We start from the raw sequence: 25,653 nt of genomic DNA on the forward strand, positions 1-25,653 counted from the left end.
ATGTCAGTAGCCTGGCGCCGGGGAACCACGATGACGGGACGGTGTTTCGTGGCTCGGTGTGCACTGCTGCTCACCGGAGGAGACCGGAAGCTAATTACGGTGCATTAAAGGCGCCAACAACACGCGTAAATACAGATCACCTTTTTCTTTTTCTCCTTCCCTTCATTTCCTTAGATATTTATATGTAATTAGCTGGAATTAGCTGGCAGATGGAGTAATGGGCATGATGAATGATTTGGCTAGTGTAAAATGCCAACGACAAGAGGATTTGGAAGGAGCGGAATTAATGGATATACTGACGATGGAGAGTGACTGAGCGAGCGGTGACGTGGTTTTCTGGACGGTGATAAACCACACCACAAGCAGTCCCCACTGGACTCAGCTCTCATATCATACATAGCTTCGAGAGGGTGAGCTCAATATGATCTCTTTTAAGCCACCCTCTTTTAAGTACACCGCATCACATGACAGCAAAGGAGAAGAATTCAAGAAACCACAGCATCACAATTAATTCTTCCTTGAACTCTTCCCTCTCGACGACTGACTATGCTTCCCCCTTGGCTTTCGTCGTATGTGATATTGAAGGAACCCAACTAAACCCACCCGGGTAACGAGGGGGTGGTGGTTCGGTGGGGTCAGCATATGTCGACGTACGGATTCGTAAAAGGTTTCACAAGTACAAGAAGGAACCGTGAGAGTTTATTTACACGGAATGCAGCAACTTCCGCACCGGACCCCTACGTGCGTGGCCAGCAAGTCAAATACATGTTCGATGATATAATAGATACAGACACGCATACCTTTCGATAAGGACCGATCGCGTCATCATCAGCACATTCATGGTTTGGCAGAGCCTCTTAATCCACAGAGGACGCTTCTTTGTATCTAAGGATTTCAACGCCCAAGTAGTCGATGGTGCCACGAACGGCCACATGAGGCTTCTCCACCTTCACTCTCACAGCAGATATCTGAGGCAATTGAAGTAGCGTGGTATTTGCAATCAAGTGAGCTACCGACTCCAACAGATTCTGAGACGGACCCTCTACCACTTCCTTCACTATCCTGCACATCCACCACCAACTCCACAAGTTAATGTTGTAATGTAATCCACATATGATGACATGCAATCCAAGTGCTTGTTAGTTTTGCCAAACAAGAAGAAAAACTTTTTTGATTCACTTAGCAACTCAAGTGAAGATTTCACGGAAAAGTAGTGACAGCAGTGATCTATCATATCATGCTCTCAAAAGCAAATTTCCTGACCAGACTCTACACTACCATCTATTAACCACACACACACACACACACACACTAGTACGCTGAGAAGAAGATAATTGCTATCACCAAGAGAGTTTCCAAAATACATCAGTAGATATGAAGGATCCATAAGCCAAATTAACAAAGTATCCTAAGCACGACAAGTTATATGCATCCAGTTCACGAATTTCTGATGCACAAGTCAGCTTTCTGAACTGGAACCATTTGGCTCCATTCCGCTAGCTACTTACATTCCACCAAATACAGCGACCTTTCGAAAGGTTCACTCCTACGAAACCCATAAACCAATACTATTTTTATATGAACAATTGGAACATGCCACTGATAAGCTGATGCATACATTGTCCTGCAGGATTATTATAAGCGCATTTGACTATATTGTTGTGCACCACCCAAAAGTGAGTTCTTTGTGTTTTATGGGTTCCTGAAGTTTTGAACCTTGCGAATAAACCGTCCCCAGGCCTTAAGCTCACATTTTGCATCTTTGTCGACTCTCTTCAAGTTTATCAAACCAAGTAGGAAGTTTGTGCACACCATTATGTACAGGAAGAATCATCGTCCTTGATGTGCAAGATAGTAAAGGCCACTGAGTGGTCTTGGCACACATCCGGGAGAGGTCGGCATGGCATGTCACCCATTTTGTATGGTGATATGATTCAACCTGTGTGCACACATGACTGTTGGCGCCACTAACCTAATTATATATTGTACCAGAAAGATAATACCAAAGCTAGAAGTGAGGATTGTGCAAATGCATGAAGGATAACATATTGTCAAAATGTTTCCTAGATTCTCCATTTGCTCCAATGATACTGTAGCAATAGCACGAAATATAAACCATCATTCCACTCTGCAACAACCCTGCTCCTTGCATCCATTCTCATTCTCTCGAATAGTGAACATCAGTAAAATATGTTATAAAGAAATTCTCTTTCTCTCAATTTCCAATATTCCATGGAGGCAGGTCACCTCCTGATGCTTAAGACATTCTCATCACAGTGTGTGCTATATTAAGAGTTCTCATTTCAAGTACTAAATTACATATGGTCTTCCCTCCATTCGCAAAAGTTCACATAATGCCTCAACTGTGAGCTCATTTTTGCTGTCTATCTTGATAAAATTATCAAAGGTAGTATTTCATTCCAGAAAACTACTTGCACGTTCAAAGGCTCACATTAGTCTATGAATATTACCATGGCTAAGTCAGGATGAAAACTAGTGAATTGGGTGTTCTTTAATAAGATGTATGACCAAAAGAGTTGATGAAAAATTTAGCAGCCAGTCTTTTTAAAATAACTTTACCAAAAAATATAATGAACCTATCTTTTGCTTAGAAGAAAAATCATCTCTAAACTTTATGTATGGTTGTGGCCTCAGGTCATCCCATCATTAGGGCCTTAAACTTAGAGATGAAATAGTCAAGTCAGTCACGGGCCATTTCTGCAAACAAGCTGGTTAACATTGAAAAAAAAAGAAAAAAAGAAATGGTTGATCGAGCATGAAATCTAACCCCACCCACCACTAAAACAGAGATGCAGACTACTAGGTACCAAGACAAACAACTCTGCCGGTGGCCATAGCAGATACATCTTAGAGGAAATATATCAACTTTTTATAACTGCTATAAGTTTTATTAAAACAGACATAATGTATAACCACTGCATTGTCAAAAAGGAAGAGGGAAAAGAAAAAGGAACAGTTACCGATAAATAGCAGTATAGCTGACTGTGTCAGAAATGTCATCAGATTTACCAGCATTGCTCAAGTCCATCCAAGCATCCACATCGATCACAAACTTTTGACCAAGCTTCTTTTCCTCCAGTTTCACACCATGAAATCCATGAAACTGCAAGCCCCTTAGTATCAGCTTGTCTTTATCAACAAAATCACGTTCACCCATGGATGATGAACCTGATGAAGTATATAAGGTTTCAATTTTCAGAATATGCAACAACAAAAGAAGATACCTCGATGTATTGGCTCCAACATATCACTTAAAAAGTAACATTTAAGTTGGTTTCTATAAAAAAAAAATTGCATTGATGAAAGGCAAAGAAATTAAATAGTATAAATGAAATGCAGCTTGACATAGATACCTGCATCTGCAGATATAAGGTTCAATTATATATCACTACACGGAGGCTTTAAACTTGCAGTTCAAGAAGGATGCAGGATAAAGACGAGATAAACAGAGCTCAAATAGCCAACAAGCACAATGCGAGACTTACTGTTCGGTTCTTTATATCGGATTCAAATGATAGCAGCTTCCCCAGTTTCATGAATGTGCAAGTACACTAAATAAACAGTACTGACAACCATATCTGAATACCAACCTTTCCTACATCTTGGTTGCTCCCGACAGCACGTAAATGGCTAACCTTTTTTCTTTTCGAACGAGAGACAATATGGTGACCGGAGCCCGAAAAGACCGACTTAAATCAACCAAATCCGAGGAAGACTTTTTTTGCAAAATTGGAGCTGAAGATATCAACGACAAAAAAAAAAAACCCAAGAATGCAATTTTAAGAACCAGCCGCAGGTTTTCGAGTTTAAACAGCTCGATGGAACCCAATACCCTATCGTGAAGATCTATGGACCGATATTCTTCACCGGTTTCTATGACCAAATCAGGACGGCCCTTCATTCGATTGCAATCCGTATATCGTTGCAAAAGAAAACTCAAAATAACTTGCGAGGAGGCAGAGATCGATTACCTTCGCGCAAGACTCCGTCTCCACCATTCTCTCCCACCCGATTCCTCGAAGATGATAAGGGGGCAGACTCGGGGGCGGGCGCGTGTCCGTTGGTGCCGCTGAGGGGCAAGTCGTCGTCGAGAAGTCCTAAGGATCAAATCAGATCAACAACGGACAGCCACGAGTTGAGGATGCAAGAGAACGCACGGAAAACCCCGAGGCGCCGGACTTTTGTCTCGCATAACCTATTCGAGTCGAGCATGAAAAATGAAGTTTTGGCGTTCAATGCGACCTGTAAGTGGGGCAGAACGTTGGTGCCTGATTGTAGCCGCGGTGTTGCGGGCCGATCAGCAAACAGCTTCGTATCGCATCAGAACGGCGACGCCCTACCACAGCGCTGACGTCAGTAGCCTGGCCCCAGGGCACCACGATGACGGGACGGTGTTTCATGGCTCGGTGAGATCTGCTCCTCACCGGAGGAGACCGGAAGGTAATTACGGTGCATTAAAGGCGCCACCAACCGACGTAAATACAGATCACCTTTTTCTTTTTCTCTTTCCTTTCATTTTCTTAGATATTTATATATATAATTAGCTGGAATTAACTGGCAGATGGAGTAATGGGCATGGTGAATGAATGATTCGCTAGTGTAAAGTGCGAACGACAAGAGGATTTGGAAGGAGCGGAATTAATGGATATACTGACGATGGAGAGTGAATGAGCGAGCGGTGACGTGGTTTTCTGGACGGTGATAAACCACACCACAATATCATATATAGCTTCGAGGGGGTAAGCTGAATCTGATCTCCGGTAGTTGGAAATAAGAAAAGCAACCCTCTTTTAAGAACACCACATCACATTACAGCAAAGGAGACGAATCCAAGAAAGCACAGCGTCACAATTAATTCTTCCTTGAACTCTTCCCTCTCAACGACTACTATGCTTCCCCCTTGGCCTTCGTCGTATGTTATATAAGAACCCAACTAAACCCATCAGAGTAACGAGGGGGTGGTGGGTCAATGGGGTCAACATATGTCGACCTACGGAGTCACAAAAGGTTTCACAAGTAAAGGAAGAAGGGAACGATTGTCACAAAAGGTTTCACAAGGTTTCACAAGTAAAGGAAGAGGGGGTGAGAGTTCATTTACTCGGCATGCAGCAACTTCCGCACAGGATCGAGGAGAGGAGGGGCTTCAAGAACGCAGGATTGTAAGTTTTTCTTTTACCCATTTCTTATCTTTTCTTTTCTTTTACCTCCTCCTAATGTGTAACAAGAAATAGCTTCGCATCCAAAGAAATAGGTGATGGCATACCCTCATAATAGCGAGCCAAAAAAAAAATAAACCCAAGAAAATATAATCGACAAGAAAACACACTCGAAAGCACCACAAAATTTCACGGAAGACCGATCGCATGTAGTTGGAAACAAGAAAAGCCACCCTCTTTTCAGAACACCGCATCACATCACCCTCTTTTCATAACACCGATCAAAATTCCAACAACTTTCTTGGGTTTATTTACTCGGCATGCAGCAACTTCCGCACAGGACTGTGGGCTGAGTGCACCCACGGCATGCAGCAACTCTTCTCCCCCTCTCCTCGGTCCTGTGCGGAAGTTGCTGCATGCCAAGCATAGTCAGCTCACCCTCTCCTTTGCTGTAATGTGATGCGGTGTTCTGAAAAGAATGAGACTTTTCTTATTTCCAACTACATGCGATCATACCTCCGTGAATTTTGTGGTGCTTTTGAGAGTGTTTTCTTGCCAATTACATTTTCTTGGGTTTTTTTTTTTTTTTTGGCTCACTACTATGAGGGTATGTCATTTTTTGATGTGAAGCTATTTCTTGTTACACAATAGGAGGAGGTAAAAGAAAAGAAAAGAAAAGAAAAGAAATGGATAAAAGAAAAACTCATCATCGTGCGTTTTTGAAACCCCTCCTCTCCTCGGTACTGTGCGGAAGTTACTGCATGTCGAGTAAATGAACTCTCTCCTTTGCTCACCCTCCTCTACTCGGTCCTATTGTTGCTGCATGCCAAGTAAATGAACTCTCCTCTCCTCGGTCTTGACCGTAGAAGTTGCTGCATGCAAAGTAAATGAACTCTCTTCTTTGCTCACCCTCCTCTACTCGGTCCTATTGTTACTGCATGCTTTCTTGAATTCTTTTCCTTTGTTGTAATGTGATGCGGTGTTCTGAAAATAGGGTGGCTTTGCTTGTTTCCAACTATCGGAGATCAGATTCAGCTCACCCTCTCAAAGCTATGATATACTCGGTATGCAACAACTTCCGCACAGGACCGAGGAGAGGAGGGGCTTCAAGAAAGCACGATGGTGAGTTTTTCTTTTACCCATTTCTTATCTTTTCTTTTCTTTTACCTCCTCCTAACGTGTAACAAGAAATAGCTTCACATCTAAAGAAAGAGGTGATAACATACCCTCATAGTAGCGAGTCAAAAAAAAAATAAACCCCAGAAAGTGCAATCGGCAAAAAAACACACTCAAAAGCACCATAAAATTCCACGGAGGACCGATCACATGTTCGATGATATAAATAGATAAATACATACCTTGTTCCAAAGTCTTCCTTCGATTGGGAGAGGAAGCGGCTCCCTCCCTCGTTTGGCCGACGACAATGCCTACAACCCACAGGCAGGGGGGGAGAGAGAGAGAGAGACCTGTTGATTTAATGTCACCCGTGTCAAAAGAGTAACGCCATCCCCACCCACCACAACGTATAACGATGAGGGCTCCATCAGAACCCCGCATATCGCACGCAGTTACTCAGCCACCGCACATTCGTCGGGCGCAAACCGCATCGAGCAGGCCGAAGTGGATCCCACGTCGCCATTTACCAAGCGGGTACGAAACCGGGTGAAGTGGTCCTTTGTTTCTTATTTATTAGCCGATCGATCAACAAGAAGGATCAATCGATCGATCGATCGGCTGGGATTCACGACGGTTCAGCAACACGACTTTTAAAGACACCCTGCCCACTACGTGCGTGGCCAGCAAGTCAAAACACATGTTCGATGATATAATAGATAGATAGATAGATACATACATACCTTTCGATAAGGACCGATCGCATCATCATCAACACATCCATGGTTTGGCAGAGCCTCTTAATCCACAGAGGACGCTTTTTTGTATCTGAGGATTTCAACGCCCAAGTAGTCGATGGTGCCACGAACGGCCACATGAGGCTTCCCCACCTTCACCCTCACAGCAGATATCTGAGGGAATTGAATTAACGTGGTATTTGCAATCAAGTGAGCTACCGACTCCAGCAGATTCTGAGACGGACCCTCCACCACTTCCTTCACTATCCTGCACATCCACCACCGACTCTAATGTAATCCACATATGATGACATGCAATCCAAGTTCTTGTTAGTTTAGCCAAATAAGAAGAAAAACTTTTTGATTCACTTGGCAACTCAAGTGAAGATTTCACGGAAAAGTAGTGACAGCAGTGATCTATCATATCATGCTCTCAAAAGCAAATTTCCTGACCAGACTCTACACTTCTTCCATCTATTAACCACACACACACACACACACACACACTAGTAAGCTGAGAAGAAGATAATTGCTATCACAAAGAGAGTTTCCAAAATATATCAGTATATATGAAGGATCCATAAGCCAAATTAACAAATAGAGCCACCTTTTGAAATGTTCACTCCTATGAAACGAAACCCAAACTTCCTCCTGGGAAAGAATTTGAAGAACCCATAAACCAATACTGTTTTTATAGGAACAATTGGAACATGCCACTGATAAGCTGATGCATACATTGTCCTGCAGGATTATTATAAGAGCATTTGACTATATTGTTGTGCACCACCCAAAAGTGACTTCTTTATATGTTTTTTGGGTTCCTGAAGTTTTGAACCTTGCGGATAAACCATCCCCAGGCCTTAAGCTCGCATTTTGCATCTTTGTCGACTCTCTTCAAGTTTATCAAACCAAGTAGGAAGTTTGTGCACACCATTATGTACAGGAAGAATCATCGTCCTTGATGTGCAAGATACTAAAGGCCACTGAGTGGTCTTGGCACACATCCGGGAGAGGTCGGCATGGCATGTCACCCATTTTGCATGGTGATATGATTCAACCTGTGTTCACACATGACTGTTGGCGCCACTAACCTAATTATATATTGTACCAGAAAGATAATAACAAAGCTAGAAGTGAGGATTGTGCAAATGCATGAAGGATAACATATTGTCAAAATGTTTCCTAGATTCTCCTTTTGCTCCAATGGTACTGTAGCAATAGCACGAAATATAAACCATCATTCCACTCTGCAACAACCCTCCTGCTTGCATCCATTCTCATTCTCTCGAATAGTGAACATCAGTAAAATATGTTATAAAGAAATTCTCATTCTCTCAATTTCCAATATTCAATGGAGGCAGGTCACCTCCTGATGCTTAAGACATTCTCATCACATTGTGTGCTATATTAAGAGTTCTCATTTCAAGTACTAAATTACATATGGTCTTCCCTCCATTCGCAAAAGTTCACATAATGCCTCAACTGTGAGCTCATTTTTGCTGTCTATCTTGATAAAATTATCAAAGGTAGTATTTCATTCTAAAAAACTACTTGCAAGTTCAAAGGCTCACATTAGTCTATGAATATTACTATGGCTAAGTCAGGATGAAAACTAGTGACTTGGGTGTTCTTTAATAAGATGTATGACCAAAAGAGTTGATGAAAAATTTAGCAGCCAGTATTTTTAAAATAACTTTACCAAAAAATATAATGAACCTATCTTTTGCTTAGAAGAAAAATCATCTCTAAACTTTACATATGGTTGTGGCCTCAGGTCATCCCATCATTAGGGTCTTAGACTTAGAGATGAAATAGTCAAGTCAGTCACGGGCCATTTCTGCAAACAAGCTGGTTAACATTGAAAAAAAAAAGAAAAAAAGAAATGGTTGATCGAGCATGAAATCTAACCCCACCCACCACTAAAACAGAGATGAAGACTACTAGGTACCAAGACTAACAACTCTGCCGGTGGCCATAGCAGATACATCTTAGAGGAAATATATCAACTGTTTATAACTGCTATAAGTTTTATTAAAACAGACATAATGTATAACCACTGCATTGTCAAAAAGGAAGAGGGAAAAGAAAAAGGAACAGTTACCGGTAAATAGCAGTATAGCTGACTGTGTCAGAAATATCATCAGATTTACCAGCATTGCTCAAGTCCATCCAAGCAGCCACATCGATCATAAACTTTTGACCAAGCTTCTTTTCCTCCAGTTTCACACCATGAAATCCATGAAACTGCAAGCCCCTTAGTATCAGCTTGTCTTTATCAACAAAATCACGGTCACCCATTGATGATGAACCTGATGAAGCATATAAGGTTTCAATTTTCAGAATATGCAACAACAAAAGAAGATACCTTGATGTATTGGCTCCAACATATCACTTAAAAAATAACATTTAACTTGGTTTCTATAAAAAAAAATTGAATTGATGAAAGCCAAAGAAATTAAATACTATAAATGATATGCAGCTTGACATAGTTACCTGCATCTGCAGATATAAGGTTCAATTATATATCACTACACGGAGGCTTTAAACTTGCAGTTCAAGAAGGATGTAGGATAAAGATGAGATAAACAGAGCTAAAATAGCCAACATGCACAATGCGAGACTTACTGTTCGGTTCTTTATGTCGGATTCAAATGATAGCAGCTTCCCCAGTTTCATGAATGTGCAAGTACACTAAATCAACAGTACTGACAACCATATCTGAAGACCAACCTTTCCTACATCTTGGTTGCTCCCGACAGCACGTAAATGGCTAACCTTTTTCTTTTCGAACGAGAGACAATATGGTGACTGGAGCCCGAAAAGACCGACTTAAATCAACCAAATCCGAGGAAGACTTTTTTTGCAAAATTGGAGCTGAAGATATCAACGACAAAAAAAAAAAAACCCAAGAATGCAATTTTAAGAAACAGCCGCAGGTTTTCGAGTTTAAACAGCTCGATGGAACCCAATACCCTATCGTGAAGATCTATGGACCGATATTCTTCACCGGTTTCTATGACCAAATCAGGACGGCCCTTCATTCGATTGCAATCCGTATATCGTTGCAAAAGAAAACTCAAAATAACTTGCGAGGAGGCAGAGATCGATTACCTTCGCGCAAGACTCGTCTCCACCATTCTCTCCCACCCGATTCCTCGAAGATGATAAGGGGGCAGACTCGGGGGCGGGCGCGTGTCCGTTGGTGCCGCTTAGGGGCAAGTCGTCGCCGAGAAGTCCTAAGGATCAAATCAGATCAACCACGGACAGCCACGAGTTGAGGATGCACGAGAACGCACGGAAAACCCCGAGGCACCGGACTTTTGTCTCGCATAACCTATTCGAGTCGAGCATGAAAAATGAAGTTTTGGCGTTCAATGCAGACCGTGAGATCATAATCCAACATTTAACAAACCGGAAGGCAAAACTCGTTCGATCAACAAAGAAAGAAAGTCGAAGCATATCAAATAAGAAATTTCTTTTTTTTTTGTCCTCTCAAAATTTTTTTTCTTTGCTTGCTACAGTCTATCAGAACAAAACATTTTTAGTTATGATAACGAACAAGAAAGCTACTTAGGCTCTAAATCCCATCGGATGCAATTCATTTCTATCCATGTCTAAAATGATTGTTAAAGTCTTATATGTCAGGCTAGATTGCATCACGCAACGTAATACCAATGACGAGTTATCACCGTACCATTACTCCCAACAAGTTCATGCAATGTATACTGTGAGCCAACAACAATCCACGCACCAGAGAACCGTCCCAAGTTCCACGGTGCATTACACAAACACTGGTCCAAGACACTGAAGGATCAATTACCTTCTCCAATGCTTACAGGTCTCTCTATCTAGCACATAAGGGTGTGATTAAACATAGATAGTCACGCAAATGATAAGCTACCGAGATAGTCTGAAAATGAGACAATTATATATATATATATATATATATATATATATATATATATATATATATATATATATATATATATATATATATATATATATATATATATTATGTCACATAAACTCTACATTGGAACAAAGAAACAAAACCCGTAACCTTATCTAATGCTCCAAACATTTTTTATTTGAGTTGAGAACTGAAACTAATGCATCTTGCTGCCTGCAACCGTTATTGGCTTCAAACTAATAATGTTCCCGAGTTTCAATCTGTTAGAGTTGGCCCTAGGAAATTTACCAAAGGATAATTTGACAACCCAATAAAGATAATAAAGTAGAAAAATAAAAGAGACAAGGACACTAGATTTACGTGGTTCGATCAATTGACCTATGTTCACGGAGAATGAGCAAAACACTACTATAAAGGGGACAATTACAAATGTCTTAGGAAAATATTCTTAGACCATAAAATACTAAACAAGAAAAGCCCAAAATATTTTAATTAAGTATGGACTTAAAAAAATTAAATCCAAAACAAACAATTAGGTTTTTCTTATAGTGCATCTGGCTTCAAAGCTCAGGCCCTTATTTATAGTTGCAATAGGAGATAACAAGCTTGATTTTCCCGATGTGGGACTATGTGAGACTTGCCAAACTAATAAATCTCCACCTTGACATGTCCCAACATTGACAATTAACAAAACTTGCTCCACCTTTTTCACAAAAGCCCCAACAGGCAATAACCAGCAATGAACACCAACCAAGTCTAAGCATTGAACTTGTAAATCGGAAGAGGTTTTGTAAGCATGTCAACTGGATTGTCCTTCGTATAAATTTTCTAAACAAAGACCTTTCCCTCAGCAGTGGTATCCCGAATAAAATGAAACTTCACATCGATGTGTTTCGTCCTCTCATGATACATCTGATTTTTAGTCAAATGAATAGCACTTTGACTATCATAGTAAATTATAGTAACACCTTGATGCAGACATAATTCGCCGAACAAACCTCTTAACCATAAAACTTCTTTGATCGCCTCTGCACTACCATATATTCTGCCTCTGTAGTAGATAAAGCCACAACAGGTTATAAGGAAGCTTTCCAACTAAATGCACAATTGCCAATGCAAAAAACATAGCCTGTCAAAGATCTTCGTTTATTAAGATCCGCAGCATAATCAAAGTCGATGAAACCAACCAAAGTGTCACGATTTTTCCCAAACTCCAAACAAGCATCTGAAGTCTCTTGCAAGTATCTAAGAATCCACTTCACAGCCTGCCAATGTGTTTTACCCGGGCGAGACATATATCTGCTAACCACACTGACTGCTTGTGAAATATCTAGACAAGTATAAACCATTGCATATATAATACTGCTGATGGCACTGGAATATGGAACTTGCACCATATATTCTTCCTCTTCAACTGACTATGGTGACTGAGCAGCAGATAGCCGAAAATGGCTAGAAAGAGGAGTACTCACTGGCTTAGCGTTTTTCATGCCAAACCTCTCCAAGACATTCTCGAGGTAATTCTTTTGGGCCAGAAATAATTTTTCAACTCCTCGTTCTCTTTTGATCTCCATGCTAAGAATTTTCTTAGCTGCTCCCAAATCTTTCATTTCAAATTTACTGCTCGGCTGCATTTTCAAAGTGTGAATTTCGGACAAATTCTTAGCTACAATAAGCATGTCATTAACATAAAGCAACAAATACACAAAAGAGTCATCAGTTAACTTCCGGAAGGATGTAGGATAAAGACGAGATAAACAGAGCTCAAATAGCCAACAAGCACAATGCGAGAATTACTGTTCGGTTCTTTATGTCGGATTCAAATGATAGCAGCTTCCCCAGTTTCATGAATGTGCAAGTACGCTAAATAAACAGTAATGACAACCATATCTGAAGACCAACCTTTCATACATCTTAGTTGCTCCTGACAGTACGTAAATGGCAAACCTTTTTCTTTTCGAACGAGAGACAATTTGGTGACCGGAGCCCGAAAAGACCGACTTAAATCAACCAAATCCGAGGAAGACTTCTTTTGCGAAATTGGAGCTGAAGATATCAATGACAACAAAAAGAAAAAAAAACCCCTATAATGCAATTTTAACAACCAGCTGCAGGTTTTCGAGTTTAAACAGCTCGATGGAACCCAATACCCTGTCTTGAAGATCTGTCCCTATATTCTTCACAGTGATTTAAAAAGCGCTAGGCGCCAAAAGGCGCCAAGGTCCAAAAACGCCCGAGGCGCTAGGCGCTCGCCCAGGCGCTCGCCCGAGCGAAGCGAGGCGCTAAAATATAAAAATATAAAATATAATTAATAATATAATTATTTAAAATTTTAAATAAAAATATAAAAATATATAATATAATTAATAAATATAATCACATTAACAGTATAAACCTGCTGATGGAGAAACGAGGAAGCAGCGGCGAGCGGCGACAGCAGCAGCAGCAGCGGTGAGCGGCGGCAGCGGCAGCAGCAGCAGCAGCGAGCGGCGGCAGCGGCAGCGGGAAAGGGAAAGGGAGCGGAAGGCGCGAGCAGCGGGAGGCCTCGAGGGAGGCGCGAGCAGCGGGAAGGCTCGCGGGAGGGCTCGCAGGAGGCGAGAGGGCTCGCGGGAGGCGCGAGCAGCGGGAGGGCTCGAGGGAGGCGCGAGCAGCGGGAAGGCTCGCGGGAGGGCTCGCAGGAGACGCGAGCAGCGAGAGGGCTCGCGGGAGGCGCGAGCAGCAGGAGGGCTCGCAGGAGGCGCGAGCAGCGAGAGGGCTCGCGGGAGGCGCGAGCAGCGGGAAGGCTCGCGGGAGGCGCGAGCAGCGACAGCGGGAGCAGCGGCAGCGAGCGACGAGATCGCGATCGGGATCGGCAGCGGCAGCAGGTTAGGGTTGGGGTTATATCGGTTTAGTTGGTTCGATTGAACCAACTAACAACCGAACCAGGACCGAACCAGACCTAAAATTCTGGTTCGGTTTACCCAGGCGCTCGCCCGAAGCGCCCAGCGCCTGGGCTCGGGCGAGCGCCCAGGCGGCGCCTGATTGAAGCGCGCCGCCTGGGACATTAACGAGGCGCTCGGGCCTCGCCTCGCCTCGCCCGAGCGCCTAGGCGAGCGCCCGAGCGCCTTTTGCAATCACTGATTCTTCACTGGTTTCTATGACCAAATCAGGACGGTCCTTCATTCGATTGGAAACCCTAGAATGCAATTTTAACAACCAGCCGCAGGTTTTCGAGTTCAAACAGCTCGATGGAACACAATACCCTATCGTGAAGATCTATGGACCGATATTCATCACCGGTTTGTATGACAAAATCGGGACGACCCTTCATTCGATTGCAATCCGTAAATCGTTGCAAAAAGAAACTCAAAATAACTTGCAAGGAGGCAGAGCTCGATTACCTTCGCGCAAGACTCCGTCTCCACCATTCTCTCCCACTCGATTCCTTGGAGATGATAAGGGGGCAGACTAAGGGGCGGGAGCGTGTCCGTTGGTGCCGCCGAGGGGCAAATCGTCACCGAGAAGTCCTAAGGATCAAATCAGACCAACCACGAACGGCCACGAGTTGAGGATGCACGAGAACGCACGGAATACCACACGACGATGGACCTTGTCTCGCATAACCTATTCGAGTCGAGCACGAAAAATAAAGTTTTGGCAGGCGTTCAATGCAAACAGTGAGATCATAATCCTACGTTTAACAAACCGAAAGGCAAAACTTGTTCGATCAACAAAGAAAGAAAGTCGAAGCATATCAAAAAAGAAAGTCTTTTTTTTTTTGTCCTCTCCGCATAGAACTCATCAGGAATTTTTTTTGCTTTGCTACAGTCAAACAGAACAAAACATTTTTATTTATGATAACGTACAAGAAAGCTACTTGGCTCTAAATCCCGTCGGATGCAATTCATTTCCATCCATGTCTAAAATGGTTGTCAAAGTCTTATAGGTCAGGCTAGATTGCATCACGCAACGCAATACCAATGACGAGTTGTCATCGTACCATTACTCCCAACAAGTTCATGCAATGTATACAGTGAGCCAACAACAATCCACGCACTAGAGGACCGGCCCAAGTTCCACGGTGCATTACACAAACACTGGTCCATGACACTGAAGGATCAATTACCTTCTCCCATGCTTACAGGTCTCTCTATCTAGCACATAAGGGTGTGATTAAACATAGATAGTCACGCAAATGATAAGCTACGGAGATAGTCTGAAAATGAGACAATTATTTATTACGCTTAACTGTCACGGCCTTAGTTGGAATTGCCTAAGGCGTAAGGCACCCTTGCGGCCAAAGACACGAACTTAGCTTGCGTTGCCTAAGTCGCGAGTCACCCTTGCGGCAAAGACGCGAACTTAGCTTGCGTTGTCTAAGTCGCGCTTCGCCCTTGCGATATTGCTCCGCAAGGATCAGCCCATTTGTAACCTCTAGCAGGTCCCGAAGGACCTGTAAAAAGAGAAAGTTGATTAGTTCGAAAGAACGAGCGACGGACAAGTCCCGACGTCTCGCGAAAAGAGGAAGCTTTACAAGCAATTCAGCGAGCACCTTGCGTGCACAAGAGAAAAGAGGGAGAGGGGGGAAAACAAGGGCTTTGGAAGGTTGGACGAACAGCTGCAAGCCCACAAACAGCCGCTCACCTGGTCCCGGGCGCGACAACAAGTTCCCGTAAAGGCCATGTGCGAACTTGCGAAAGAGAGTTCAACGCCCTTTATATATCCGAAGCCCCATCCAGCCCTGTGCCACCCGGGGGGTTCAAAGGGGCTGAGATGGCTGACGTTTTGGTGAGCGGAGGCAGATTGCAGAAATCAGCCCGCGGCACGCGAAAACGGAGCTGTTTTGGGCTGTTTTGGAGCTGTTTTGCTTGGTTCGGTGAGCGATCGCTTTGTAACGCTGTAGCTTGTTTGAACTTACATTTTTACAAGCAAAATGACCTAAAACCAAGAGAAAACATGCTGTTAAGTAGCTGTACATGTAGGTGTGATTGACGAACGGTTCGTTGAACGGAGTTGTTGCGAGTGCGCGACGACCGTTCGTGACATTCTTCCCCACTTAAACTGTCGACGCTTGTTGGTAGTTGTTGATGATTTCTTCTTCATGTCGTAGGGTGTCTTCAGGCTCCCAACTGGCTTCAGTTCGGGGAAGCTTTCACCACTTCACCAAGTACTCTATCTGCTCAGCTCCGTTGGGTAGCTTTATCTTGCGGTCCGCCAGAATGGTTTCAACTCGCTTCTCGTAGGAGGCTGTGATGGGAGGTAGTCGAGTTGGAACACTTCGGGAAGCATCTTGCGGATCCGAGTGGTAGGCTTTTAGGTTGCTGGCGTGAAGAACGTTGTGAATTTTAAACCACGCCGGCAGCTGCAACTTGTAAGAGACGTTGCCTACCCTGCTGATAATTGGGAAGGGCCCATCATACTTGCGCACCAATCCTTTGTGGACTTTGTTCCTAAAGAATTGGAGTGATGCCGGTTGAAGCTTTACCAACACCAAATCGCCAACTTTGAACTCTTGCGGTCGCCTTCCCAAGTCTGCCCACTTCTTCATCCTTTTTGTCGCCTTCTCCAAGTAAGCCCGCGCAATATCTGCATTTCGATGCCACTCCTTTGCGAAATGATAGGCTGATGGACTACTCCCAGTATACCCAATTGCCATGGTGTGCGGAGTTGACGGTCGTTGTCCTGTGATGATCTCGAAGGGGCTCTTGTTGGATGCAGAGCTCCGCTGCAAGTTGTAGGAGAATTGGGCAATGTCCAACAGCTTCACCCAATCTCGTTGGTTGGCACTCACGTAGTGCCGGAGATATTGCTCTAGGAGCGAGTTTATCCTTTCAGTCTGGCCATCCGTCTGGGGGTGGAGGCTTGTAGAACTAGAGAAGTATAACTTCGACCCCAACAATTTGAATAGCTCGGTCCAGAATCGTCCCAGGTACCGAGCATCTCAATCACTAATGATATTGTGTGGGACTCCCCAATACTTCACCACATCCTTCATCATCAGCTTGGTCGCCTCCTCTGCTGAACAGTGTAGGGGAGCAACAATGAAAGCTGCATACTTTGAAAACCGATCGACCACCACGAGTATCGATCCGAGTCTCCCTACAAGTGGCAAGCTTGATATGAAATCCAAGGAAATGCTCTCCCACGGCCTTTCTGGTACGGGCAACGGCTCCAAAAGTCCCACCGGCTTCCGCTGCTCCACCTTGTCTTGTTGGCAAGTAAGGCATGTTCGAACATATTCCTCCACATTAGTCCCCATCTTCGGCCAATAGAAGACCCTCTCCACGAGAGCCAACGTCCTATGAATGCCTGGGTGTCCAGCCCAAAGGGAATCGTGACACTCATTTAAGAGTCCACGCCTCAAATTGTCCACTCGGGGAACATAAACCCTATTCCCTTTTGTGTAAACGAGTCTCTCCTGGACCCAAAATCGTCGTGCCTTGCCTTCTTTGATGAGCTGCATCAGGATAACTGCCTGGGGGTCACTATACAGTCCATCCCAGATTCTGGAAAGGAAGTTGGAGTGCAACTGACTTGCTTGGTTTCCGCCCTCCAATTGTGCGGCATTCACACGCTCCACCTTCCGACTCAATGCATCGGCCACGACATTTGCCTTCCCAGGCTTATACTTCATTGCCATATGAAATTCAGCCAGGAAGTCCTGCCAACGCGCCTGCTTTGGGGAGAGCTTCTTCTGAGTTTGGAAATAGCTCAGAGCGATGTTGTCTGTCCTCAGCACAAATCACGATCCGAGGAGATAGTGTCGCCAAACTCGTAGACAGTGGATCACTGTTGTCATCTCCTTCTCATGCACTGGATACCTCCGCTCTGTCTCGTTGAGTTTTCGGCTCTCGTAGGCCACCGAATGACCCTCCTGCATGAGTACTCCCCCAATAGCGAAGTCCGAAGCATCTGTATGGACTTCAAAAGGCTCCCCATAGTCTGGCAATTTGAGCACTGGTTCTTCCATAACAGCAGCCTTCAGATCTTGGAATGCTATTTCACATTTGTCAGACCACTTCCAAGGCTGCTCCTTCTTCAGCAACTCCGTCAGTGGGGTTGCACGCTTCGAATATCCCGCTATGAAGGGTCGATAATAATTGACGAAACCAAGGAAGGATCTCAACTCTGGCACCTTCTTTGGAGTTCGCCATTCCGCAACCGCTTGCACCTTCAACTTATCCATCCGAATGGAGCCATCACCGATTCGATGTCCCAAGAATAATATCTCAGTTTGAGCAAAGTAGCATTTCTCCCTTTTCACGAACAAAGTGTTCTCCCTGAGAACCTTGAAAATCGTCCGAAGGTGCCTGACGTGCTCCTCGAGCGTTTAGCTGTAGATGACGATATCGTCCAAGTAGACGACCACGAACTTATCCAAATACTCCTTGAATAGCTGGTTCATGCGAGTGCAGAATGTGGCCGGAGCGTTGGTTAAGCCGAAAGCATCACCAAGAACTCAAACGCTCCATACCTGGTCACACAGGTAGTCTTCGCTTCGTCAACTTCAGCAATGCGCACCTGCCAATACCCCGACCGAAGGTCGAGTTTTGAGAAATACTTAGCTTTGCCCAATTGGTCGAACAAGTCCGGAATGAGTGGGATGGGATACTTGTTCTTCACTGTCACTTTGTTGAGGGCTCGATAGTCGACGCATAATCGGAGGCTCCCATCTTGTTTCTTCTGAAAGAGAACTGGAGCTCCGAAAGGTGCTTTAGAGCTGCAGATGAGACCACCGCTTAGCAGTTCACCTAACTGCTTCCTGAGTTCGGCCAACTCTGGCGGGGGCATGCGGTAGGGTGGTCTCGGTGGAGGTTTCACTCCTGGCTCTAGCTCGATGCCGTGATCCACGCCTCTGCGTGGTGGAAGAGTCTTCGGTAACTCGGGTGGCATAACGTCCTTGAACTCTTTCAGGACGTTCGCCACCACAGCAGGTTCTTGCATGGCCTTCTCGTTGAGTGGCTCTAGCTTCATAGCAGCCACGAATGTCAATTCGCCTTTTCGCACCCCTTTCTTTAGTTGTAATGCCGATATGTGTTGGGGCTCCTTGGTTCCTCTCCGAGAGACGGGAACCACGCAGGGGTCATTGCCTCCCATCATACATAAGGAGCTCAAGAACGGCATCGGCACCAACTTCGCCGCGTGCATAAACTCCATTCCAAGAATCACTTGGATGTCATCCAGTGGCACGGCCATCATGTTAGTGTTCCCGCTCCATGTCCCGATTTTGATGGGAACTCCCTTCGCCAACCCGGAGATTCGCCTGGCCTCCGAGTTCACCGCCTTCATTCGGCTTGGGCTCTTCTCCAAGATCAACCCAAGTCGTCGTGCTTCTCGATCAGCTATGAAGTTGTGGGTAGCGCCCGTGTCCACCATTGCACGGGTCGTTTAGCCATTTAGCTTGATGTCCACATACATCAGCTCACTACTTCCTGCTTTTTGTAACTTTGTCTTCATGTTCTCCCCCACTTGACCCCGCATAGCGTTCAACAAACGCATTGCTCCCATTCGGGGTCCTTGCGACTCCTCGTCGTCGCTGCTGGATTCAGAACTGCTCGAACTAAGAGCAACAGCTTTGCCCTTGTCTGATCGAGGGGGGTGGATGGAAGCCGTCAAAGCATTGAGTGCCTGTTTTTGTGGGCACTCCCTCACTATGTGCGGTCCTCTGCACAAGAAACATCCTCCAGGTTTTGAGGCCTTGCCTTTCGGGTTTGGCCCTTTGTGGGAACTCTTCTTTTGTTCGCCCCCGAGCTCCTTCCCTCGAGAATGTTTTGGAGGGCGATTGCCTGAAGATTGTTTCCTTCTGCTTGGGTCTTCGGAGGAAACAAAGTCGGTGAGCCTTTCTGCAGCAGCAATTGCCCCAACCACATCGGTAACATTCCTTCGATTTAGCTCCTGTTGAGCCCATAGATTCAAACCATCAAGGAAGCTGAACAACTTATCCTTCTCGGACATGTCTTGTATGTCCAGCATTAGTACAGAAAATTGCTTCATATAGTCTCGGATGGTGGTACTCTGGCGGAGTTGTCTCAACTTCCTTCTTGCGACGAACTCTGTGTTCTCCGGCAGGAACTGAGTTCTCAACTCCCGCTTCAAGTCCTCCCATGTGTCGACTCGACACCGACCTTGTTGGATCTCCTCCCAACGGGTTCGCCACCAAAGTTTCGCATCTCCGTTCAGATACATTGTTGCTATAGAAACTTTGGTATCTTCAGAATCGGGCCTCGTAGCTCGGAAGTATTGTTCCATGTCGAACAGAAAGTTCTCGAGCTCTTTGGCATCTCTGGCCCCTCCATATCCATGAGGCTCAGGTGCCCTCAAATTTTGTGGCGGTACAACGCGGGTGTTGCTTCCTCCCACATTTAGTGTTCTTGTGAGCATGGCCACCTTTGCAGTGAATTCCGCCACAACATCCTGTAAGTGTTGCACGGAGTCTTTGGTGTCATCAGACAGTCGGTCGACTAGGGCCTCGACCTTGTCGATCCTGGACTCTGCTTCCTCTTGCGAGCTCTCTACCCCAACAAGCCTTTGTTGGCCATGGTAGAGTTCCTCCATGCTCGCTTCAAAACAAGAGCCAAACAAAACCAACATGAGACTCCATGCTCATCAATCATAACACACAAAACCATCCTACTTTTTGGTCCATCATGCACCAACTCATAGTGTTTTTCCATGTAACTTATTACGTGATTTGCAGAGGTCATATATCACCACCTACAAGAGACAAACAAACATATGCGAAACACCACGACGCTACAACATCGGTTTTCGGAAGCAAAAGGCCAAGCACGTAGAGTGCATCGAAAAACATCGAAATGGTGCACCACCAAATACGGGGGGAAAGAAAAAAGATATAAGAGGAGGGGGGGCGTAGACGTACAGTTTCTCCTCGCGAGCGAGGACGAGGGGATCGTCATTCTTGATGTCGTAAGGGTACCACTGGGCGACCTTGTCTCCGATGAGCTTCTTCCGGAGGATCTTGTGAGGGGACCGCTTCCCCAAAGGATTCAGGACGTGTCCGAAGATCCTGGCCAGCGCCACCCCCTGCAGCGCCGCCGCCGTCAACAGGCTCATCCCCCCTGCCTTGGCTTGCCCTTCCGAATGTGCTTCCGGCCACCTAAACCCACACGCCCCCTTCGCCGACCGTCGTCTACGGGCCACCCTAAATTTGTGGGCCCAACACTCCTTGCCCTTTCGCCCATTAAGATCCCTAAGACCCAGTCGCCCGTTAAGTTAAATATTAGGAACGAATCCACATCGGACCAGAACCAATAAGAGACAAACATGAATCCGACCCGAACGATTTCCAGTTTCAAGTTATTGATTTGATCCAATATTTATGTTCGGATTACGGACTCTTTGTTGTGCTCCGGTCGACCCCTACCAACTACAAGCGAGTGGAAGAAACCATTACAAAATGTTTATTATACCTTTCATATTTGTCTTACCCGCTTTGCTACTTACTTGCCTGTTAATTAGACGCAGCAGAGGACCCACGGGTGGACCCTCATTGCTCCACTGTGGCATGTAAAAGCATCAGGCAAACAGGCGAGCGGGTAAGCCGCCTGAGCGTTTTCGTTCCATGTAACACAACATTATAGAAGATGTGAATAGAGAGGAGCGGAGGTAGATGATGAATAGTACCAACTCCGCCCTCTAATCTGAAAAGAACAAACGAGTTAAATACTCACAAACATCCTTGGCATGTTTACATGAAGTCATGTGTGCTTTGCACTTTTACTGTCCCAACTCAAGCAGCGAAAGACTTCAACATTTATTCTTCGGCAGCTCCAAGTTACTTGCAGATGTGTTTTTTGAGATGGACCTCAACTATAAAGCAGATGAATCCAATCTCTTTCCTGAGCACCGTGCAGAGAAGGAAACATTACACCGGTGCAGCCGCTTCCCGCTTTCTGCCCCACCTGGGAGTGGTCTCGATGAGCTGATGAGGGAAGAGCTGCCTCTCCCGCCTCGTCAGCTTCTTGAAGTTGCTGACCCGCAGCTTGGCGATCTTCGCCTCCTCTTCTGGGGTGGTTTCTCTCACCACCACCGTCAGGCGACATTTGGGTCTCACCATGATCCCACTCCTCCCTTTGGCATGGTAGGATATCCGCTTCAGATGCACACCCTTCCCGACGAAGGCTTCGTCTATCGCACCACCGCAGCAGCAAATGTGAGACAGGCAGCTAATTGTCTCCCCTCTCACCCCAAAAAAACATCTCAAAGCATTCACTTACCAACAAGAAGACGATCTGGGTTCAGTCCATGATTATGAGCTGCATTAGCTCGGGCTGAATGTATCACCTGCAATACATACAAGAATGCAGTGGTTCTGAAATAGGCTGCAATTTATAGATAATAAGCTCACATATCAGAAACATTCCCAATATTCAAAGAATGCAATTACAATCGACAACTGAATCAAATTTTTGTTCCTGCAAGACACGAGGTGATGCTTTGTGATACCTGATAGACGGTCTTTGCAGCTCGTTTGACAGTTACTTGCAGTTGCAACAGAGCATCTTCAACACGCATTCCACGTACTAGTTTAGCAACCAGATTAACCTTCTTGGGACTCTGACATCAACATATCCAATAAGAGATGAATGATAAAATCAAAAACCCAAAGGGTGCAATGAACAAGGCATTTGAGCAAATGTTTTAATCAATACTAGAAAAACTGATTTTGGAGCATGTTCAAACCAAATTTTCAAACCTTGTACCGTTTACGCAGAGATAAGGCCTGTATTTAAGGTCAAGCATGAAGTAAACTGAATCGTCTTGCATAGATGGGCTGATCTCAAAGGGTTTATATCTTAAAAAGAGTACGAGCACTCATGCAGTGCAGCTTTTCTGAGCAACTAGCAACTATGAAACCACAACTGCACAAAAGGTGCTATGGATAAAGTATACCTGTCTTATATCTTTCTTAATAGCTTGAACCCTCAATGGTTTTGATAGTCCATCCTTTTTTCCAGTCTTCATAGGATCCCCCATAAGTGGTGTCAAAGGGGATGAAATAGGTACAATGTTTGCATCTTCTTCCGCAAACAGTTTCCTCGAACTGGAAATTTGCTGCAATAGGACATGTGGTCAAAAATACAGTATGAACAATTGTCTGTCACTATTTTTTTCTTTTTAATTGTGTCACTCTGAGGTAGTTAAGTTTAAAGAAAAATAACGATGATGTCGCAAGTAAGAAAAGCATCTTACTTTTCTTTTAAATCAAGAAACTTAAATAAAATTCTAGTGCTAAAAATCCTGCTTCTTTGCACCTGGAGAAAAGCTCAAGGGGCATATTAAGAAGACCAAAATTTGATGTAGAATCAGCACTCTAGGTCACTAGAGAAAGTTGTATCATATGAATTCCAAAGGATTTATATCCAGCAAAATCTGAGCATGCCTATACATATACAAAATGACAGACTTTTTGGGCCCCCATACTAAAATAATAAGTAATATAAATAAAAAAACATATGGTGAGAGCTTAATTTTCTTAAATGCAGGTCCAACAATTCAATGATGTATAAAAGAAATGAAGGCAGATAGTATATTGGTCTTCCATTCTTCATTATCTTGATTCTGACATACAGTTTATTTTATATGTGTAATGTTTTAAGGCAATTACCAAATGTTGCAAATATTGATAGGAAGGCCTTCCAATTCTTGAGGAAGAAATATCAGAAACTATCCATGGATGTGCAAATTGGCCTGCAACAAACACAAATTTGCCTCTTAATCAGCTCAGCTTCAGGAATAACAGAATAAGTCACACTAGAAATGGTTGTCATGTGAAAAATAAAAAAGAATTCGTAATCCTTCAGGTCAGACAATATACCAATCTGATGCTACATATTTCACATCTGTAGACAAACAAATGCACCGGTTAATACTAATGCAAAAAGCAAATTTTGTATCAAGTAGGTTATGGTGCATTTGTCAATAATATGCATTTCAGCCATTGGATAGGATGCAAAAACCAAAGTTATTTAGGAGGTATAAAAGCATACGATTAGAAATATTGCCTTGGTGATGCATATTCACACTACCAGAGATGGCACATTCAAGAAAAGTGTTTGTCATGAATTTTCAGAAGGTTACCTGGTGAATAGAGCTTAGTGCAAGCATCATACCCAATGGCAGATGAACGGCCATTGCGCTCCATCATGGTATTGACCTGGCGAAGAACAGAACGTAGGCACCTTTGCCATCCCACCATGGTATCTAATTCTAACAAATCCAAGAATTGCAAGAGTCGTGGTCAATACAATGCATTTGTACAGAAATGTTACATGTCTAACATTTATTCGGTTTCAAAACCACGAACCACAAAATTATCTGTCAATTCATACGATGCCATCCATGCGGGGGTTACGGTCAATGCAGGCATGAAAGTTGTACCAGACTAAAGAGTAAGAACGAAAGACGAAAGACGAAAGAAAGAGAAGTCCAAATCGAGGCATTTAAAAAATTACCAACTGGTATAGCCGCTGGAGCAATCCAGTTCAATAAACAAAACATAATGTGACCGATAAATGCAAGAACTGAAGTTACCGCAATGCCAGTTACTCCGGTTAGAACTACAACTCGTTCTTCAAGGACTATTTCCAGCCAAAACCAAATCCAAACGTATTGTTAATTCGATGCGCTAGTATCAGTAGTTACTCATATGGGTAAATAATATTTGGCCACCAGGACAAGACAGCTCGACTGCTCCCAAAAATCGATCATCGAAACCAAGATCAACAACCCAACCCCCCTTTTGCCCGACCTGAATCACCACCAAGGCAAGAAGAAGGATAAATAAAAATAAATAAAGACAACGAAATGCCGTGTCGGTTGATTCACAGAACTGCTACTCATGAGGGCTCAAAGTGCTAATTATAAGACACCGATCTCACTGCTCCTCAGGATCTGAACGAACGCTCCGATGGAGCAGCAAGTAAAAGAAAAGAGCGAGAGAGAACCACTTGGCGGCGGCCGGCGACGACAGCCAAGGCTTGAGAATTGGGAGAGAGGCAGCGAGCGACGACCGGCTCTCAGTAACTCGCCGGCGGCAGTCGTCCTTGCTTTGCTTCGCTTCGCTAGGGTTCAACTTCGGGGGTGATGGAAATACCGGGCGACTGTTTATTTTATGTTAATCATTGGTGGCTTGTCGAGGCGCCAGATTTTACCGAGTCGCGACGCGAGTCCGATCTCAAATTCGGTTCGGATCGACAACCGAACCGGCTCATACATGAAAATTGACATTTGAAGCTGACGTCTGCTGGAATCGATCACTCGCATCATTGCCCTGAAACGCTCTTGGTTGACCCAAAGATGGATGACCCGTTTCAAGCCCAAGAACGTAGTGGACGCCGTTGCCTTTCTTCTTTAAACAAACCGTTCATGTTGTAAAAACAAATCTAATTTACAACATATCAAAAGAAAATTGCTTTCTCTAATTAAATCGGTCAGATGATTGAGTGCCCAACCACAGCTCAATATGGATTCGTTCCTTCTCTTCCTCAAGAAAACAGCTCTTGAATTTATATGTACATAACACTCAAATCATCATTTGCCAGCGCTACCAGACCTGTCGCAACTTCTCAGATAATAAATACTTCATCTACAAATTTGGTTGTTGGTTTCCTTCAATTTTTAGCTCCGCAATAGGAACGTCTCCACATCTGATGGCATTCTTCGACCGTAAGAGAAATGCAGTCTGCGAGTCATGTTTGACCTCCTTCAGTTTCTC

General features: G+C 44.3%; 3 protein-coding genes across 8 annotated transcripts; all 3 read right to left on the bottom strand.

Moving 5' to 3' along the window:
* Positions 1-641: 641 nt before the first annotated feature.
* LOC103999485 (dihydroneopterin aldolase 2-like) lies at positions 642-4,112 on the bottom strand. Its single transcript, XM_009421243.3, has 3 exons — positions 3,993-4,112; positions 2,982-3,189; positions 642-1,062 (listed from the first exon to the last, which is right to left on the bottom strand). The coding sequence occupies exons 2-3, from the start codon at positions 3,176-3,178 to the stop codon at positions 858-860; spliced, it is 402 nt and encodes a 133-aa protein (XP_009419518.2). The 5' UTR covers positions 3,179-3,189; positions 3,993-4,112; the 3' UTR covers positions 642-857.
* Positions 3,992-21,107, bottom strand: LOC135581233 (dihydroneopterin aldolase 2-like). Of its 5 annotated transcripts, none has more exons than XM_065084477.1 (5): positions 20,797-21,107; positions 10,139-10,361; positions 9,129-9,336; positions 7,034-7,295; positions 6,472-6,961 (listed from the first exon to the last, which is right to left on the bottom strand). In XM_065084477.1, the coding sequence occupies exons 3-4, from the start codon at positions 9,323-9,325 to the stop codon at positions 7,091-7,093; spliced, it is 402 nt and encodes a 133-aa protein (XP_064940549.1). In that variant the 5' UTR covers positions 9,326-9,336; positions 10,139-10,361; positions 20,797-21,107; the 3' UTR covers positions 6,472-6,961; positions 7,034-7,090. The 5 variants fall into 5 exon arrangements, with proteins under 5 accessions (XP_064940548.1, XP_064940549.1, XP_064940550.1 ...); XM_065084478.1 differs by lacking the exon at positions 10,139-10,361 and adding an exon at positions 14,318-14,540; XM_065084476.1 differs by lacking the exons at positions 6,472-6,961; positions 10,139-10,361 and adding an exon at positions 3,992-4,118.
* A 471-nt stretch (positions 21,108-21,578) lies between these two features.
* LOC135581234 (uncharacterized) lies at positions 21,579-25,037 on the bottom strand. 2 transcript variants are annotated; one of them, XM_065084472.1, is made up of 7 exons: positions 24,884-25,037; positions 24,018-24,146; positions 23,545-23,627; positions 22,830-22,991; positions 22,383-22,493; positions 22,154-22,220; positions 21,579-22,064 (listed from the first exon to the last, which is right to left on the bottom strand). In XM_065084472.1, exons 2-7 carry the CDS (start codon positions 24,133-24,135, stop codon positions 21,802-21,804), a joined length of 804 nt encoding a protein of 267 aa, XP_064940544.1. In that variant the 5' UTR covers positions 24,136-24,146; positions 24,884-25,037; the 3' UTR covers positions 21,579-21,801. The 2 variants fall into 2 exon arrangements, with proteins under 2 accessions (XP_064940544.1, XP_064940545.1); XM_065084473.1 differs by having other exon boundaries at positions 24,018-24,687; positions 24,884-25,025.
* Positions 25,038-25,653: the final 616 nt, after the last annotated feature.

Source organism: Musa acuminata, chromosome BXJ1-9 (assembly GCF_036884655.1).
Source record: "Musa acuminata AAA Group cultivar baxijiao chromosome BXJ1-9, Cavendish_Baxijiao_AAA, whole genome shotgun sequence".
Lineage (NCBI taxonomy): Eukaryota > Viridiplantae > Streptophyta > Magnoliopsida > Zingiberales > Musaceae > Musa > Musa acuminata.